Source organism: Neodiprion fabricii, chromosome 4 (genome assembly GCF_021155785.1).
Source record: "Neodiprion fabricii isolate iyNeoFabr1 chromosome 4, iyNeoFabr1.1, whole genome shotgun sequence".
NCBI classification, from domain to species: domain Eukaryota; kingdom Metazoa; phylum Arthropoda; class Insecta; order Hymenoptera; family Diprionidae; genus Neodiprion; species Neodiprion fabricii.
In genome coordinates this window covers 9,309,728-9,328,707 of record NC_060242.1, presented here as the reverse complement: position 1 = coordinate 9,328,707, position 18,980 = coordinate 9,309,728, and the positions used below count along the sequence as shown (strand labels likewise).

Genomic DNA, 18,980 nt, shown 5'->3' with positions numbered 1-18,980 from the left:
TACACACCTTCAACATCCTTATCTCTTATCATGCATGGTTGACTCGTGAATCAACGTGATCTGTGATTTTTCACCCTCTCCTGAATTCTTTTTCAAAACCTCAGCCTACCCACTGATATACCTTTGTGCCTAGAAGTCGTATAATTATGGTAAGCTAGGTAAAAGTGAATTTCTCGGAATTAGAGAGAAAGAAAAATAATAATATTTGAGTCGTTCAAATTTATTGTGCTTTCTAAAGGTTTGAAATATCTTATATCACACAGGGTACGCGGAGCTCATAAAAATAAATTGAAACAGGACCCGCGGGATACTAGTGGGTATTGATTTATTTTGCGTTATAGGTTTGTATTTTCCCCTTCGTTTTATCTTCAAACTCGAATCTTTCAGGTTATTTCACATAGACTATAAGAACGAGAACCATGCGCAGAGAGGATACATTTGCAATTTCCGCTCATGGGGTGACATATCCAAGAAGATTTCTTATTTATTTGCTTATCCCACTAGATGCTAATCTATAACCTAGAAATTTATTTTGCACAATTTTCACTCAACTTTATTCAATTTTTACAACTGTTCAGCACATTTTAATGACGTTTTTATCGAATAGGTTAACGTTTTGAGGTACAGGTTTCGCTTGTAGAGTTAATTAGCAAATGAGAATCTGCAGCATTACGTAAATATAGGTAAATTAAAAAACGCTAAATATTACCAGCGTCCTGTCTCGCTTGTGGATTGGCGTGCTTCAAGTAACACGCCATTTTCGATTTTTGTCGAACTATTGGATTTCACAGTTCTGAAGGAGTTCTGTAGTTCCTCATCAATCCCAAAGATTATTCTAGTTCGGTAAGATTTTTGGAGAATTTTTAGACCTACTGAGAACATGCCTGTCTGAAAACTTCAACTTGCCTCTACGTCCGAAATTTTTTAATAAATTCTAATGACTCTTCCGATAGTTATACGTACCCTGACACTACTTCACAATAGTTCCAGCAAAAAAGTTTTTGAAATATTATAACAATTTTCAAGCCTACCAAGAGCATGCCACTCAAAAAGTCCGGTGGGCTTGGCACATGAAAGGATTTGGATAAAAAGCTTGTATGAATCTTAAGGTTTGCTCAGAATTCTATTGTTGAAAAAATTTTGTCAATAAGATGTCAATTAAGTAAAATTTCTTTGATCGTATTTATCTAAGATATGATTTGATTTTGTAGTTTTTCACTCTGCCATTCACCAAATCTGAAAACTTTCATCGGAACCTAATGAAATATGACCAAATTTTGCTACACTGTTTGAAAATGGAGATTTTATTAGAACAAGAGTCCAATTTCAAAAATGATTCTACGTTCTTATTCTCATGTTGGAGTAAGGTACAAAATTCCGGAAGATCAAACACCCGAAATTGTTGAAGGAAAATGTGTAAACTTCCGAAATGTCTTAATTGCTAAATACCAAGATTCGAAGTTACGAAACTCGGCATATCAGAGTTCCGAAAAATAGATTTCGGGAGTAACAAAGTTGCGCTAGCGTAATATTCAGAGAGACCGATATTCGGAACGACAAATAACTAAGCAAGTGAATGGAGTACCCGAATACACACAATTCCAATGGTGCAGAATGGGTGGAGACCAAGTTTCCGAAAGGCTAATTTATTATTGTATCGTAAAAGGAATAAAAATTGAAAACGCAATTATGTAGAAATAAATTCATACTAAAAAGCACTTTTAAGAATAAGCAAGATTAGGAAGGGCATAATATCGATGTGATGACAATACCGCATACTGGAAAAGACAAGTGTTCAAGTTTCAGAATCGTACTTTTTACGAAAATTCACAGATGCGATTTTTATCCTAGCGAAAAATCAAAAACTTGATACGTCAAAATACCGAATCTCATACACACAGAAGGAGCAAAAAGGCGAAAGCACATCAGCTGTCAGCTATCAATTTTAGTCAATAGATGGCGTTGGTGTCTACAAGCACTATGCTAGTGGCAAGGCCCCCTGTTATTCGAAATTCTGGCCCATCGAGATTTTGGCCTTGAAAAATGATGTAACGATTTTTGTCCGTAATGCAACTCTGAAAATGATGAAAATCGTCAATACTTACCGGAAAGGAGTAACCCACAAAGGTTAAAAAATGCTGTTACGACTTTTTCGACGAAGTATGAAAATTGTAAAAACGAAGAAAGTTCCAAATATTTGCTGCGATATGGGCATAAGCATTTCGATTTAGAAATTGATATTACGTGCCCTTCTGTTTAAGTGAAACTGTAAAATAGAAAAAACGGACAACGCTTACTGCAAAAACAGTGTAACATCAGTTTTCAAATAATTCAACCCACGCCGTTATAGCAGCACCGTGGCAAACAACACTGTAATTTACGTTCTACTGGCAGAATGCTTTCAAGTTATTATCCTTTTGAACTCCAACATTAAAATTGCAGATGTAACCTTTTGGTAGCAAAGTCATCTTTGATCAAAAAACCGTTGGATGCCCCCTACTGGCCTCTAGCCCTTGATATGTATCGAATAAGTCATTTAGCTTGAGGACTATGCTTCCTCAGAGTTAACCTGCTCGCATATCCCTAATGATTGTATTTTCAATTTATTTCAGGAAGACACACGCACCATCAAAGTGGGCGATAGGAAGCGCTGGATACACGATCCGAACAGTAAGTGAAACGAGGATCCTTGATGCTCGTGCAATTTTAACCGTGCTACCTTAAAGTTCAAGTGAAAATGATTCAGATAGGCTTCTATTTGTACATCCCTATCAGATTAGCGGAAAAGTACAGTTATTCATCAACATTTAAAAATAAAAATAAAGACGATTCAACAAATACAGTAGCGCTCAAAAGTATTTCGACAAAGATAGTAATTGAGTTAATTACATGCAAGAATAAACTACAAAAATTAATAATATTATTTGTTGAAACAAATTCGATATTCTACATAATTGATAAAAATTAATTATCGATTACTCGAAAATAAAGTTAAAATAAAGAAAAATAGGAAAAACGACTAATAAAAGTAATAACGAATTTTATATTATCCAAGTACTTTTGAGCGCTACTGTACGTTTATCCGAATGTTAAGGGAATGCTGTAGTTAGTCGTTCCAATCATAGCATGACATTTTATGTGAATTTTACAAATAGATTGGGAACTGCGATAAAAAATTCATTTAGTATGTGGTTTAAAAAGATTCATGCGTTTCGCGCTCCAACCTTACCCATCACTCACTACGCTTGCATATCATGACCCGCGGCTTGGAACATCAAATCGGTGGAATGCATTTGGAAAAATATTACATTGTATTATAATTTCGCCCTAGGTTATAAGTTGATTATTTTACGTATGCTTAATTCTTACTTCCAGTTGTTATTGTTATTATGAGCATTATATATTTCATTTGGCTGCCAAGTCCCATCAATTTCATATTTTCGACTCGGCCATTTTCACTGATCACTCATTACAATGAGCTAATATTCTTTTGCAAAATTCAAAGTTTAAAAATGAAATTTTTGTCCACGGAATCGGGTCTCCTGACCCAGTGTGTGTCGTGCTAATTGTAAATGATCTTCCGGAGGACGAAGCACATAAGGCTTCGAACAAGCAAAGTCAGCAACACGAAGTTAAGCACAAATTTATTTATTTAAACAAAATTACTGTTACGATACAACATAAATAATGTAAATGACTAGTCACAGTGCTAATCAAATTTTGCGGACACTGATTCAATTCGTTTTATTATATTTTGTTGCTACCGCAGCCTTAAGTTGAGACGAGAACGCGAACAGTAAATCGACAGTTCGACACCAAAACAAAGTCTGCTAATCCCCATCTGCTGTGGCAAATGGCTGAAGCTCGAGCGTAGGAGTTAGTTCCGGTTGAACTCCGAAGGCAGACGGATACATTTTCACGCTGCCAGTTCGTTAGTAGTGCGTGTGTGTGTACTTAAGTCTATGATAAGAACTCAATCACGTCAATACCACCCATAAGGAACGAAAATTCAACTGAGCTGCAAGCCTTGTGGGATCGAGTAGTGAAACGTAAGGGAGTTCTATTGGGACTGGGTCGATCAGCAGATCGTTGGGACGATTGGCTTCTCTTCTTCACGACCAAGGCTATGGATCTTATGATACTGTGGGATTGGAAAAATAGCTTGGGCGATGATGATGCCATACCATTCTATGCCCAGCTCACCACCTTCATACAAGGACACGTGAGAGCCCTTCAGGCAATCGAACCCCCGCCAAGATCGGCAGGAATATCGTCCAAGCGCTCACATCCTCGAGACTCATCAACGTAGCCACGGAGGAGAACTAAGGAGTTGACCACCCCGGTCCACGACTCATGATGTCCAGCCTGCTAGGGCAGGCATTACGTTGCCTATTTCTTTTGCTTCAAATGACAAAGCTGCATCTAAAGGAGAGACGAGCGCGTGCCAAGAGGCTAAGTCTATACTTCAACTACTTCAGAACAGGGCATTTTAGAAGCCAGTGCATTTCCGAACACAGTCACTGAAAGTGCTCTCTCCACCATCGCACTTTCGTTCACAAAGTGAAGGAAGGAAAAAATCGCTCTACCAACGGACTGAAAAGAGATGAGGGGCGGAGACACTCCGAGTCGGATACAACGCGAAAACATCGAAGTCTGATGCTCCTCATTCGTCTAAATGACAACACTGCTTCCTCAGTGATGACATCAATGGCGTTTAGCAGACCACGATTCACTACTCGAGCCTTATTGGACGCTGCATTAGAGGCGAGTTTCATGACTCTCAGATCGGTCTAGAAGCTGGGGTGACTACAACCATGGCCAACGTAATGGTTAGCAGCCTCGTATGACATTCAACTGGAACCGCCAGGAAACAAACGATCCTAAGTCTGGTCACCATTGAGAACCGGTCACATGAAATTAGCATATCTATTTACGTGCTACGACAGCTCAGTCTGCTGACACTGACCCGTTCATGAGGAAACAAATGGGATCCCCTACAAGGACTGAGCAGCGCCAATCCACAATTCGGGCCACCATGGAGGATTGATCTTCTACTGGAGGTACGCATCTACGAGGATCTAAGCCTTGACGGCGTTCGGAAGTGGCCACTAGGCAACCCCGTCGCTCAGAAACCGGCCTTAGGATGGGTCGTCGTCAGGCTCATTCGACAAGCAAACCTTCAAGTCGGAGAAATATACTGCAGCAGCACTTCTGCTGCGGCAAGTCGTCAGCCGTGCAACACCATAATTCTGGGAGCTCAAAGAAGCAATTCACCCCACAGTTGTCTTGTCTAACCAACGAGACTGTGAGCAGTTATACACTAAAAGTCACTGGCGGGATAGCTCGGATAGATACGTGGTGCGATGCCTCATCCAGACACTAGAAAGTCTAAGGCTCCTGAGAGAACAGTGCGAACTGCTGAGCAATCGATGTGACACATCAAAGGTTGCATGCTACGGGTCGACAATCTGAGACGAGAGTACGAGCACTTTATGGAAGAGTACGAACGAATGGGCCACATGTAAAGGATCCCGAGCCTTGACGAGCGCTCCCCGATATCGACTAGGGCTATCTGCTACATTCCCCATCATTGGATCTGGCAGATCACAGATAAGGGAAGCAAGTTGCATGTTGACTTCAACTCTTCGCGAAAGTCACCCGCTGGGGCTTCACTCAACGAGGTGCTTCATACCGAGCCAGGTCAGCTACGTGATCTCTTGATGATTATTATGAGGTGGCGATTCTATCAAATCGTCTTCTCCGCAGACATTCAAATGATCTACCGACAAATTCTAGTCGATCAGAGGGATGTCGATCTGCAACGTATTATATGGAGAGAGCCGCAGACTGAGCAACTTGTCCACTGTCAAGTCCAGACCGTGACCTACGGGATGTCATGCGCTCCATATCTAATACTTACAACGCTGCACCAGCTGGCTGCCGATAAAGGAGAGTGCGTCCTGGTTGTGGCTTGAATCCTCAACCAGGAAGCATACGTGGATAACATTCTTTCCGGAGCCGACAACCTGGGCGTAGCAAGGAAAAAGCGAGACGAACTAATTCGCATGCTTCAAGCAGGAGACTTTCATCTTCGTAATTAAGTTATCAACGTGAACTTGTTGCTTGAAAATTTGCCGGAGCAGGATCCGCTGCGCCGTCAATGGCATTAATTCCAGGACGGTCATTCAGTTCTGACTCTAGGAGTGACGTGGGATCCAGCCACAGGCAAGTTTCGATTCGAGGTCCCAATCGATACAGAAGGTCTTCACCCTACTAAGCGGCATGTCTTCGCTACGATTGCTCGTTTGTTCAACCCAGTCGGATGGCCGAGTTCAGTTACGATCACAGCAAAGATCTTGATGCAGGATATCTGAAGGGACAGGCTCGATTGGGATGATCCGCTACCTCCTGCCATAATGTGCAGGTGGTCCGCCTTCAGAGACGGTCTGCCAGCTGTCACGGTCATCAGATTCCGTGATGACTGAACACTTCCATTCAGCGAATTTGAGAATCACGGATTCACGAACGCCAGCAAGGACGCATACGCTGCAATGATCTACATGAGATTCGCGTCAACAGGCATGGTAGGGCAATGCCACTTGCTGACTGCAAAAACCCGTGCGTCGCCAGTAAAAACCATCACTATACCAAAATTGGAATTGTGCGCAGCAGTACTTCTCACCCGCATGCTGAAAAGAAGACGTCACTGGGGGAAAGTCCCAAGTAAAGCACCATGTCAGAACCTGCATATTCCGGTGTGTTGTAGTCGAAACCCGAACATCTCACCAGATGATGGGAAATCTTCCTGCCAAGAGAGTAATAAACCCGACCACTTTCTGGGACAGGTCTCAACTAAACAGGTCCATTTAACGTAAAGACCACCAAGGGGAAGGAACACCGAGCCATCAAGGAATACCTGGTGATCTTCGTCTGTCTATGCACCAAGGCTATTGCACATGGAGGTGGTTGGCGATCTCATGACGACCACTTTTCTAGCGACAGTACGACGATTTATCAGACGTTCAGGCGTACTCCGGAAAATCTGAAGCAACAATGCGATCACCTTTTATAGCGTGAACAACGAGCTGCGAGCAATGCTTCGGCCAGCAGAGGTGAAATGGGATCAGGTTGCGGTAACTCTAGTGAACGATGGAATCACGTGGAAAGTCATCCTCCCAGAAGCCCCTCATTTTGGCGGCCTGTGAGAAGAGGCAGTCAAATCTGCCAAGACAAACATGAAGCGGGTCATCGGCAACCAATATCTTACCTACGAAGAACTCAGAATTCGCGCTCCCTGGTGTCGCTTTCTGGTGAACTGGATGACCTACAAGTCTTGACCACCAGCTATTTACTGATCAGCTCCACACTGTCATTAATTCAGGGGGCAGTAGACCCCGAGAAACGGATCAACTACTTCCGGTACTAGCGACTTATTCAAGCTATGTGCGACCAGTTCTGAATGCGATGGGCACGGAAGTACCTAAACATGCTACAGCAACGGAGAAAGTGAACCCAACTTGAAGAAGGACGATTGGATTCCAATTATCGATCCGTCGTTGCTTCAGCGAGGATGGTGGCCTCTAGGAAGAGTACTTGAAGTCCACCCAGGACCTGGCGGCTTGGTCCGTACCGTGAACATCCACTTAGCCTTCGGGACGTACAGCAGACCCATCGTCAAGATATACCTGCTTTCTGTATCCGACGGAAAAATGACCACCCAACCCGAGCAATCATTCCGAAAAGCTCAGATACGGAGACCAGAACCGGATGGCAGTGGCCACGGCCAAGAGCGGAATGCGGGCGTTCATCGTTCAATAACGAAGCGGGCGGGATTTTACCGCCATAGCCTTAAGCTGAGACGAGAACGGGAACGGTCAGTCGACAGTTGGAGACCAAAACAAAGTCTGCTAATCCCCATCTGCTGTGGCTGATGGTTGAAGCTCAAGCGTAGGAGTGAGTTCCACTTGAACCTCGAAGGCAGTGTGTGTATGTACTTAAGTTCAGAAAAAAAGGACGATTCGTACCTCCAACTGAATATCATTACTTCATTCAATTTAACTAGTGCTGTTTACACCCTCCCCGGCCAGGCCTTTTTCTTCCGTGCTGAAGAAATATAATGAATGAAATTAATTTTCTTGTGATTCATAGTCATAACTCAGTAAACATATAAGAATTAGTTGTAATTATTAGACTAGTTCAAATTGGTTTAATGAACTGCGGAGTTCTTAATAAAGCTAGACGTATAGCTAATAGTCTTGCAAAGTCGAAATTTATTGTTATATGTAAAGGTTAACCTTAGTTTAAAAATCTATAGTGCCTCCGAACAAATCAGATTTTGCGATAAAATCATCTTAGGATAACCTTGATTTTATTCAAAAACACTTCTCCGTATGCCAAAGTTGTCAATGTACAGTACAAAAAGTATTGAAATACCGTAAAAGCACCTCTGGTGCAAAAACCTTGCGCGAAGTACATTAAACTGGAACTTACTAACGAAAATTCACTTTGCAGCTTAGAAAGCACAAAAATGTCAGTGTACATTCAAATAAATTCTAGCAATAATACGATTACCTGTAAAAAGTATTGAAATCAAAATCCTGACTCCCAAATTCATAACTTTTTTGCAAAAATAAGAAATTAACATGAAAAATATAGAATTAGTGATGAAATGGAAAATTCGCAATTAGTTGTACTAAATTGTTACATCCACAGTCGGTTACTTAACCTGCTGTGCAATTTGGCTATTTCCTCTGCGTAGAAAGAAAATTACGTAGCATGCCTTGTTAAATTCTTTTTCGTTTGAGTACTATTTATTCTTTATTGCAGGTGATCTTTGCCGTCCGCTGAATTGCAAGAAGAAGGAACTCTGCTTGCTCGAGGACACTTTCACGGCAGTTTGTGTCTCCAGGAAAGAATTGCAAAAGTCCGGGTAAGTATCTTTTGCTACTCACATACCGACATAGTGGAAGGAATCCTTGAAGGCCAACCACTTAATTGTCAAGGCGTCATAGCGGCGTCAAACGCGCCTAAGCCGAACTGCCAAAAATCACGGAATGGCGTCATAAAGTAATATAATGTTTTTAGCGTCTTAGGTGAATAGTTACTTTTGAAAGCATGTGTTGTAAGTATTTTTGAGGTCAAGGAATCTGATTATGACTACGAAAGGTAATTTTTTTTTATGCATTCATATAGTTTTGAGCCCTCGAAGTTGACGAATTTTTTATAATTTTCTCCAATGGTGTCGTAGAACAAACTATCATCTTCTTTCTTCGGGATGAATTTTCCTTTTGAAAAATATTAAAAATAATGTTTTGAATCCAAATACGTAATTCAAGATTTACCGAATCAATGTGTTTTATTATACAGTATAACTATAGCTTATATTAGAAAAATTAGTCGTCGTAAGAAGTACCCACAACCAGAGCCAAAACGTCGACTGATACAACATGTTTTTTGGTTTGACCTCCATATCCAAGCATTTTTCCCATATCGAGGTCAAGAACTCTTCCTCAAATAATGCTCCATGCCTTGTGCACATGTCATTGCCCCCCTCCATATGAGGCTGAAGTTTGTAATCTTATTGTCGCAATGCATGTTTGGAACAAGTAGTTACTTTTGCAACTTTCGCATTATTTGAAATTTAGTCAACTGTTAATATAATATCTATAAACTCAGAATTTTTAAATTCAACTTTTTCGGGTATTCTAAAGGTGCAAAATAGTGATTTTTGTTACAATGTTTCGATATATTAACGTTACTAACTTCAGTCTCGTCCCTCGCCGAGCTTAGCCGAGCTTGTAAGACTATCGCCAGAGTATCACGATTACGGTAGACCGGTAGCTCATTCCGAAATGAAATATGCCAAGAAAATAAAAATTACGTGTGGGGACATCAAAATATAGCGAGCATCTTTGAGGTATTACTGAGCATTTAGTAATATCAAATCTGCGAGCATTCTTCTTTTTAATTCTTACTGTACTCAAAACTCTTGATGGGAATACGAAGGTAAATCCAACCATATTCTTATTCTTTACGTGTTATACGGCGCGGCGATGTGTTCCGTTCAGTTTGAGACTAAATATCTCTAGATTTAGCTTGAATGCTATACATTTTATAATTCTATGTTAAATAAGACTAAATTCTCAACAACTTGTTATGACCATCGATATTATGTTTCAACTTGCAGAGACATTGTTATATCCAAATCGCGTGCTGTTCAAGAACAGAAAGACCGAGCTGAGACTGCCGATGACTTGGAAAAAGATGACGTGTTTTACGATGCGGAAGACGATGCTGATGACGAAGATCAAGATGAGTCCAAGTGAGTGATCATGCCTAAGTTTTGACACGCCGGTCTTCTTTTTGTTGAGTTAAAGCATTGAAAAGCCGTGTTTAGGAAAATCTTTTTATTTACTCATGCATGCAAAATCCTCGTTTGCCCACCGTTTGCAGACGTCCAAAATGGTCGATTGCCGCACTGTGCGCGAAGACGGTGCGCAACATCCTTTAACCAGTGCGCAAAATAAATTCACTAGTAAGCAAAATGTTACCACCGGTGTGCAAAGTACTTTGCGCACTGCTGTCATTACTAGTGCCATATAGCGTTCACAAGCGGTTTGGTTTGCGGACTGCTGTCATTGCGAGTATACCGAGTTGTAGAGGTTAGATCAGCCGTTGCGAGTAATTTACGAATGAATTCCGCAGATCTCGGATTGTGCATTACATTCATAAAGAAAAATAGTGCGCAAAACGCTCGTTTGGCCTCATGTATCGAAATATACTATTTCTGTACGAGAAACCTAGCATCACGCCCTTTTTAAGAAAAATCAACAACCATACCCGTTACGTATACAAGCAGTCTGAGTTGACTAATTTTGCAGAAATTGATAAAGCTTGTGGCATTTACATTATTCCTTCGACAAAAATTGTGACCGAATACCAGTCTGCTCGGCTACTTGAGAAGGTGCCCTGGTTGAAACTATCGGCCGTGAAATTTTTTTCGCATATCTTTGAAATGACGCATTTACATTGTTTTTCCCAGCAGTCTTGGATCTTTGTTGAGGATTAGTTTTCGATGATAGTATAAAATGAATCGAAGTCGACGAAACTTTACATTGTGTGAATCGTAAAATGTGGGCGTGTCACTTATGTCGATTAAAATCTGAACCTAAACCCGTTTCATCCAATAAAGAGCATAAGAGCGTGGTTATACATGTAATTCCAAATAGATAGACCCTAAAAAAATGTATGTTTTACGCTGAGGTGAAGAAACGGCATACTTTCTACGAAATTGTGACAATTGTCGATTGTTAACAATGCCAACGCGATATCGCCTTGCCGCAAACGTTATCAACCGCCCTAAAACTCTGATTATCATAATTCGTGATTAACAATTGCCAATAATCACAGTTTCGTAGAAAGCATGCCGTTTCTTCATTTCAGGGTAAAACACGCTTGTTTTTGGGGTCTATCTGTTCGGAATTGCATGCAAAATCGCGCTCCTAAGCCCTACATAAGTGACACTTCCGTCAGTAATACTGAACTTCCATTTTCAGACTTCATAGAAAAGAACGCGCATGTAAAAACGAACGATCGGAAACATTTTTTTATCATATTTGAAAAGCAGAAAATCTGGTTGTACGCATTTTGACGAAAAAACAGTCTACCTTTGAATTTGGTGTCGACTGTATCGGATCTTCATTCCGAATATTTAAAATCATGCATGAATCTTCATGTCAAACCATTTATATTGTTATGATAGTGTTCGTCTCTTCGTAACTGTAATTTCGAGAGTATATATATATATATATAATATAATAATATATATAATATAATAATCACTCGAGATTTGTCATATTATTTTCCATCGATCTGAATATTTTACAATTTATGCTAAAATAAAGATTTCTTTGTTTTCAGATGCCGAGAATGTCCTGTAATAAAACCCACATTTCTGTGTGGATCAGATAATAGAACGTACAGTTCACCGTGTCGATTAGAGTATCATAACTGCATTCATCATACTTCTATTCACATTGGCTGCAAAGGATTCTGCCCATGCAAAGGTAGGTTCCCTATTCTTTTCAAATAGCAATTTGGTGACACATAAACTTGAATCACTGTATGTGGTAAAACAGAATTCTGATTACATTACCAAAATTGGGTCTCGAGATATTATGCTTATGGTATTATTTTCTATGACAAACACTGCCATATTTTCATGAAACTGACCTATTGCATGATAATTTACATAGATAATTTATTTTTTACCTTTTGTACTCATGTCGTCATGGATTCTGAAACAGATAATTTCTCCTTAACCGATAAGATAGTCAATGGAGTCAGCCCGCAGAGCCACCGCCGGCCAGCCGCAAACCCATTTCAGTTTTGTATTGTTGGGTTCTATTGTGCTTACATAGATTGAGCCTGGTTCGCGGCTGGTTTGCGCGATGGCGGTGGCGCTGTGGACTAACTCCGTTACCAACGTAATCGACTAGAAAAAAACAACCTATTTCAGAATCCGTCTCCATATATTTATGATTCAGAAGTGTCAGAAATCTTCACTGAAAGCCGCGGACTTACTTGAGTATTTTCACGCTCATAAACTGTCTACATGTACGAATTCCTTAGTCGGTATCCGAGATTGTCTTAAGCATACCAGTGCGTCATTATCTGTTTGAACCGAAAAATGTATTTCAACTTGTTTGGTTTATATTATCCGAGGTTCTCGATGATTCGATCTGAATTGGCTTCATATTAGCTCGGATAATTAAGCAAAAGGAATATTGCAATTAGTTTAATTAGCTATTGTTAAAGTGGTACGGCTGAAAAGCCAAATCACGTCTACCGTGGATGACCGGTATCATTATTGCGGGTGAGCAGGCACGGCTTGGAGATCGTTTGATGGTCGAAATCCTCGTTCGTAGCATAGCGACACTAGAGTACCGTCTGGTTTAGCGTGTAAGTCCTGTACTCATTTCCGTTTTTCTGGAGCTCGCAGGATCTCCTTGACAAGGATTAACAAGTAAAGCTACTTTACAGTGACTCGCAGATTACCTGAAAAATTGGCATACTTGAAGAGAAAAAAAAAAATATTCGACTTACTTTTTTATACCGCTAATACTTCAGTTTTAAGGTTTAAAACCACACCATGTCAAGTATAATTTATTTACCTTAGCACCTTCAACCGGAGTCTATCAAATACCACGAATTGATGCATTTTTTCAATCATTACAACTATAGGTGTTCTATTTCTGTCTGAATTTAATGGTCTGTTCTCAGGTTATTTGAAAATTCTCCAACGAGGTGACGTATGCAAGGGTAGTTTTAACCCTTAAGCTCAAACTATTGCCGGTGTCAAAAAATTCGTGCCGAATATCTTTGACTACATGGCATGCTAGGTTTAAGCAAAACCAGTGCGCCACACTAAGGTGGCTTTAATTGTAAGTCGTCTGATGGGATGCCGTGTATTTCTATGATCCACTTGATCCGTTACTGGTAGTGGTATACTTGTACCAAAATAAATAACGTAAATTAGATACATCATAATTGCCTACCGTAATAGCGACATGCTTGCATGCGAGACTACGCACCCATAGTAACATGTCGAGTTGAGCGTCATCACTTCAAAGGGCCCGACTAGACTTTCCTACATCGGTTACAACCGGGTGAAACTGGTATGGCTCCGACGTAGTTCTCGTCTGCCAGCCACGTGCAATCTTGAAAACCCATATATTAACGGCATTAGCGTTCATCTCAAGATTACAGGAAATCAGCGCGGTTGAACCGGTTAACTGGTATTGTATGATAGGTCTATGTACGAAGTTGAATAACTATCTCATTTTGCTACCAATTACCATAAAAATTGGTATACAACCATTTTTTGGGATGCTCTCTCTGAATATACTATCGGAATAGTGGAAGATCGTTTAAAAAGATAGAAAATAATAACGGGCCAAGCACGGACCCGTGCAGTACGCTTGGGCCCAGGAAAAAACAAATTCATCCATCCTCGAATGGCTTGTTGATGACCGCATAAATATGAACGGAACCCCTCAAGAACAGAGGCACAACAGCCAAGATTCTTCAACTCGCACAGTATTTTTGCACGAGAAACGGTGTCGAAGGCCATGCGAAAATCAAAAAAACCTATAAGAGTGACCACACGAGAATCCAGGACTTAATTGACATCACCAGTTATTGTAGTTTGAGCAGAGCTGATTGCATACCGTGTGCACGCCGAAAACCCGCCTGCGACGGATCTAGTAATTCGTGCGCTTTCAGATAGGCTGTGAATTGATAATGCCGTATCTTTTTCAGGCCCTTGAAAAGTAAGCACAGTATAGAAATCGGACGGAAATCATTCAATGAGTTAGGGTTTAGTTCTATTGATGGATTGTAGCAAAGATTTCTTCCATAACAGCGGAAAAACAGAATTAGTGAGTAAATAATTATAAATTTCCACTACGAATGGAAACAGTGATGTGTTGAAGATAAAAACGCTCACAGTTGAACTCAGAGTCAAAGCCATTGCAGTCAACAAGGGAGATCCGAAGTAGTGGTCTATGCAAAGTAGCTGTTACGCGATTAGGCATCAGATCCGCAGGATGCACAACCTGACGCTGCTTACACAAACCAAGATGTCTAAATTCACACTACAAGGATTTGGGCGTAGTGAGCTCAAAAAAGATACGTTCAGAATATGCGGATTTAGCAGCCCGAATTAGCGATTGGATGCAATTGCTGAGGGCTTTATATGAATCATACAGCACCAAGCACGGAGCCTTCTTAAATGCTTTGGAGTTATGATTACGGTCCCTCATGAGAAGTCGAATATCGTCAGTTAGCCGAGTGGCAGGAGTAGGCTTTATGTGACACGTTCTAGTCAGAGCGTACTTATTCAAGATGCAAAGCAAACGCGTATTAATCAAGGCAAGCTTATTGTCGATTCCAACGGACCTTTAGAACATAGAGGTCTAGTCGCGGTTTGACAAATCCTGGTGAAGGACCACCGCATCGATGTTCTTGATGTATCAATATCTGAACGACCTAGGGGCAGGACGAGATATCTTAAGCCTGTGGTCAAAATAAATTAATTTATGCCCATATAGAAATGGGACTCCCGATTGCCCTTCGGATACAGTCTTTTCACTATCGTCAACCACGCAAAGGTTCAGCAACGTATGAGAGTGCTCAGTGTGATGCGTAGATGCAAACGAAACGATGTAAAAATTATTACACTCTAAGAATTGTAGCAACTGCTTACGGTTCAAGGAGTGCGACAAGAGATCCGCATTGAAATCACGAACAATAACAAGGTTGTTGCAAGCTTGTGTCAGTTCACAAAAAGTATCCACGACCTAGTTTAAAACCCAATTTTAGGGGAACGGTATACAACGGTAAACAGTAACTTATTGTTAGAGGAACTTGGAACAGCAATCTCCAATATCATGAATTCTGGCTCATGGTAGTACTGGTCAGGAGAGGTTAAGATCACTCAAGCATTTAGATTAGAATGCACGTATACGACTACTCCGCCATCGCTCTTGCCAAGTCTATCCTGGAGGAAGAGTGCGTAGTCAGGTATCTCGGTAGGGTCATCGGAAATATAATTTTTGAGGAACGACTCGAAAACGGCAATTGTATTATAATAATTGTCTCTAAAGTAGCTAATAAACTCATCAAAATAAGCGACCAGAGATTGGACGTTAGTATGATAGATTTTTAGGTAACCGTAATAGCGGATTAGATGACGCAGAACAATCAGTACCTGGAGTAGCAAGCAGAAGCTCACACGATAAGAATGGATGGCAACTGTTCCCATGCTAGAGTCAAACACTAGTAAGGGGCTACTCAGGTTGGTCAGCCGGGAGGTCATCCAAAGAGTATATCCGTAAAGGCTTAGCTCCAGTATCCTTCTTCAGGAAAACTGCGTCACACCTGGCCCAAACGTATTTAAAACCGTGCCGCTTAGCGTAGCCATGCACCTCGGACGGGAGATTCCGCTCAAAAGTGGAAAGGGTTTGATGTATGTGAACACGAGTCTCAGGGAGAGAGTAATCAATCGATTTTGCTAATAACACTCTCATGGCTGTTTGCTAACCATAGATTGCTCATTACGGAGATGATAAACGGAACGATTAGTGGGTGTAGCTCATCACCACTAGCAAGAATAGAGAGAAATATACATACAAGAGGTGAAGCAGGCCAGAACACAAGAGCAAATGTGGGAACTAATAAACAGGAAAAAAAAAAAAGAATGAGCGAGGAAATAAAATCCGGGAAATGAAAGAGTACTTCATGGAACTTTTTGAATGGAACTCAAGAAAAAAGGTAATAGCAAGAGCGGAAGGAGAGGAAATCATACCCGCAATAAAAAACCTGCAGGAAAGACAGCAGCAGGACCAAGTGATATACCAATACGGTTTAAAACATTTTATACAATAAATATTATAAGCTTTTATGCAATATTATAAGCTACTGTGCAAGTTGGCAATGTCGATTATTGAGTTACTATCTAAAGCCCGACATGGCGAACTCAGAACAGCCGTAAAATGCATGTTGGGGCATCTCTACTGCGAGTGTGTCTTGAAACAGACCCTTCCAAGCAACGCTGTTACCACCTGCGTCGACACATACGCAACTTCAGGTCTGCAGTATTCGTCTGTATTCTCGGTTCAGGTGAAAACTGTACATGTGATGGCACGGGCGGTGACCTTGTGGCTTGGAAGGATCTGTGCCTTCAAGTACCGACAAGCCACCGACGACGGTATCAAGAGATACTCATGGTACATAGTTCAGACATGGCCTCACGTTCGGTGATGGTAATTATCGACGTCTCAATTATTACATTCCTTACTTGATTCTATGTTTACCAAAATAAATCTATAAAGTGATTTCTATAACTGGACCAGCCTCAGTTATTAAAGAGATGTCAACGTGATAGGATTCGCGTCCACAAGTTCGCAGTAGGAGAAAAGGGGTTAGGCGTATGCTTCAAGATCTGAACTCTGCTGATTATTCGTATACCGACGGTAAATAACAATGTGATTTTTGTTTTTCACATCAGATTTCTGATGCATTTAGAATAATATTTTTGTAAAAGTAGACTTTATTGTTCAATTTGTTATTTTCAGTATACTCTTTTAGTAAACTCTTACAGATAGCAGAAAGTTATGTTCAAGTGTTTTCAAGGTCTTGCTGAGCCGTGCAAAATAGTTTCGCGAGTGCCTCGGCGAGGATCACGCGCTAAGCGCACAGGAGCGACGCCCCTAGTTTACTGTAATGGCTTCGTGAGTGGTAGGCGATTTCTGACAAGTGTGAAGTTGGTGGCCCGAACCAAAGGCAAGATCTGTGATCATATGTCTCAGATATCGCCCCATTCGCGTATCTGACACACAGTATTTTTTCAAACACTTAAGGAGGAAAGTTTGGTTTGAGAAGCACCGACGATGTCACGGCCATCGCATAAAATTCGAGATAAGTAACTTATGCGCAATGGCACAGTGCGTAAAGTTGAGTTATTCGTAAGTTCGTATGCGCCAAAGAAATCCCTGGTGTGTAAAATCGAGCATTTCGTTTGTACACTTACAATGCTTTACCGCACTGTTCGCTAATAGGGCACGTTACGCACGCTCTACAGGCTTCAAAAATGAAACTTTTCAAGAAAAATCGAATTAAATATAAATTTCAAAAATGTAAATCTACATTTTATACGTTTTTTTCACTTTTCAATTACTTGTTTCGCCTGTAGCTTAAACCAAATGCTTGCCCATTTTCACCTTGGTTTCAAAATTTTCTTTTTTATCAAAGAAATGATCCAAAAAATTTGAAGCCAAGCTATTGGGATTATTCATTAGCAACTAGTAGTGCTTCGTCCGGGAAGGTCAATGAAGGATATTTTTTTTTTGATTGATAGCTTCAGAGTTTCGGCTGGGCCCAGCCAGCCATCTTCAGGCTACAATTTATCATAGAAAGAAACAAGAATGAAACAACCATTTTCATTAGATAGTACCGAGTGCTAGCTATGCATTCGAAAATTGGATTTCCGTGTTTTGGGAGCAGTAAAAATCAAGGTTGTCGTCCAAAAAATTCAAGATCCAGCGAAAGATGTTTTTTTTTATACTCTCTACACCATATTTAAAGATAAAAAAATCACCGATGGTGAGGGTCATACATAGGTTGGTCTGGTGTAAAATGCTTCATATAATATTCTCTGTTCTGCTCGGTAACCTGTCTTGGATCCGTGTTGCGTCTGTTCTTCTGCCTAAACTTCATCTGCTTACGAGTGTGTAAATTTCATAGCAATTTTGTGATAAAATGTAGTGCGTGAGGAGGGCTTTTGATACTGTTTCATCGCTTGCAAATCTGATCTATTTTGCGTCCCACAGTTTCGGTTTAGTGCAACTTTCGCTCAGCCTACACCTGTTAGGGAGGTTCGATATTAAAATGAATTAGTTTTTTCTTTAATGATTTCGTATTTGATGAAATGTAATTATGCGAAAATCTCAATTATATTGATCCGACGGTTTTCGATAAAATAAAAATTAAATTTACACAAGTTCTTATGGGAAAAGTAGTAAAATTACAGTAAATCGTTTCCAACTTTTACGAAAAAAGTTACACATACAAAACGAGCATTGGAATAGATAGATTGAATTTTCAAAAATCCTTACATAAAAGAAAAATAGGTATTTGCCGTTGCATTCTTAAAATAAATGAATTTAAATAAGGCAAAACAGGCATTCTCTCAATGCGGGTCAAGCGACGCGTCAACATTTTACCATTGACACCATATATAGATATATAAATAAGAGTACGCCGCACATTGTGTCTAATTTGAATACATGTTAAAATTACTGAAATATAATACTGGAACGCTTACTGCGGTGGTGTGGTTTCCGGAAAGAGAGATAGCTCGGAGGTGAAGTGCTGTCCCTTTCTAATAGCTACTACGCATGCGTGGGAGAGTCTAAGAAAAT

General features: G+C 40.4%; 1 protein-coding gene across 3 annotated transcripts in view; it reads left to right on the top strand.

Moving 5' to 3' along the window:
- The window catches only part of LOC124179349 (proteoglycan Cow), a 108,201-nt gene that overhangs the window by 76,253 nt on the left and 12,968 nt on the right, over positions 1–18,980 (top strand). For all 3 annotated transcript variants that reach the window (XR_006870016.1, XR_006870015.1, XM_046563600.1), the window contains exons 2-5: positions 2,613–2,670; positions 8,827–8,929; positions 10,187–10,321; positions 11,920–12,065. Coding sequence is in view for 1 of the 3 variants with exons in the window: in XM_046563600.1 (XP_046419556.1) it covers positions 2,613–2,670; positions 8,827–8,929; positions 10,187–10,321; positions 11,920–12,065 (442 nt within the window). In the remaining 2 variants the exon portion in view is untranslated. The remainder of the gene's footprint in view (positions 1–2,612; positions 2,671–8,826; positions 8,930–10,186; positions 10,322–11,919; positions 12,066–18,980) is intronic.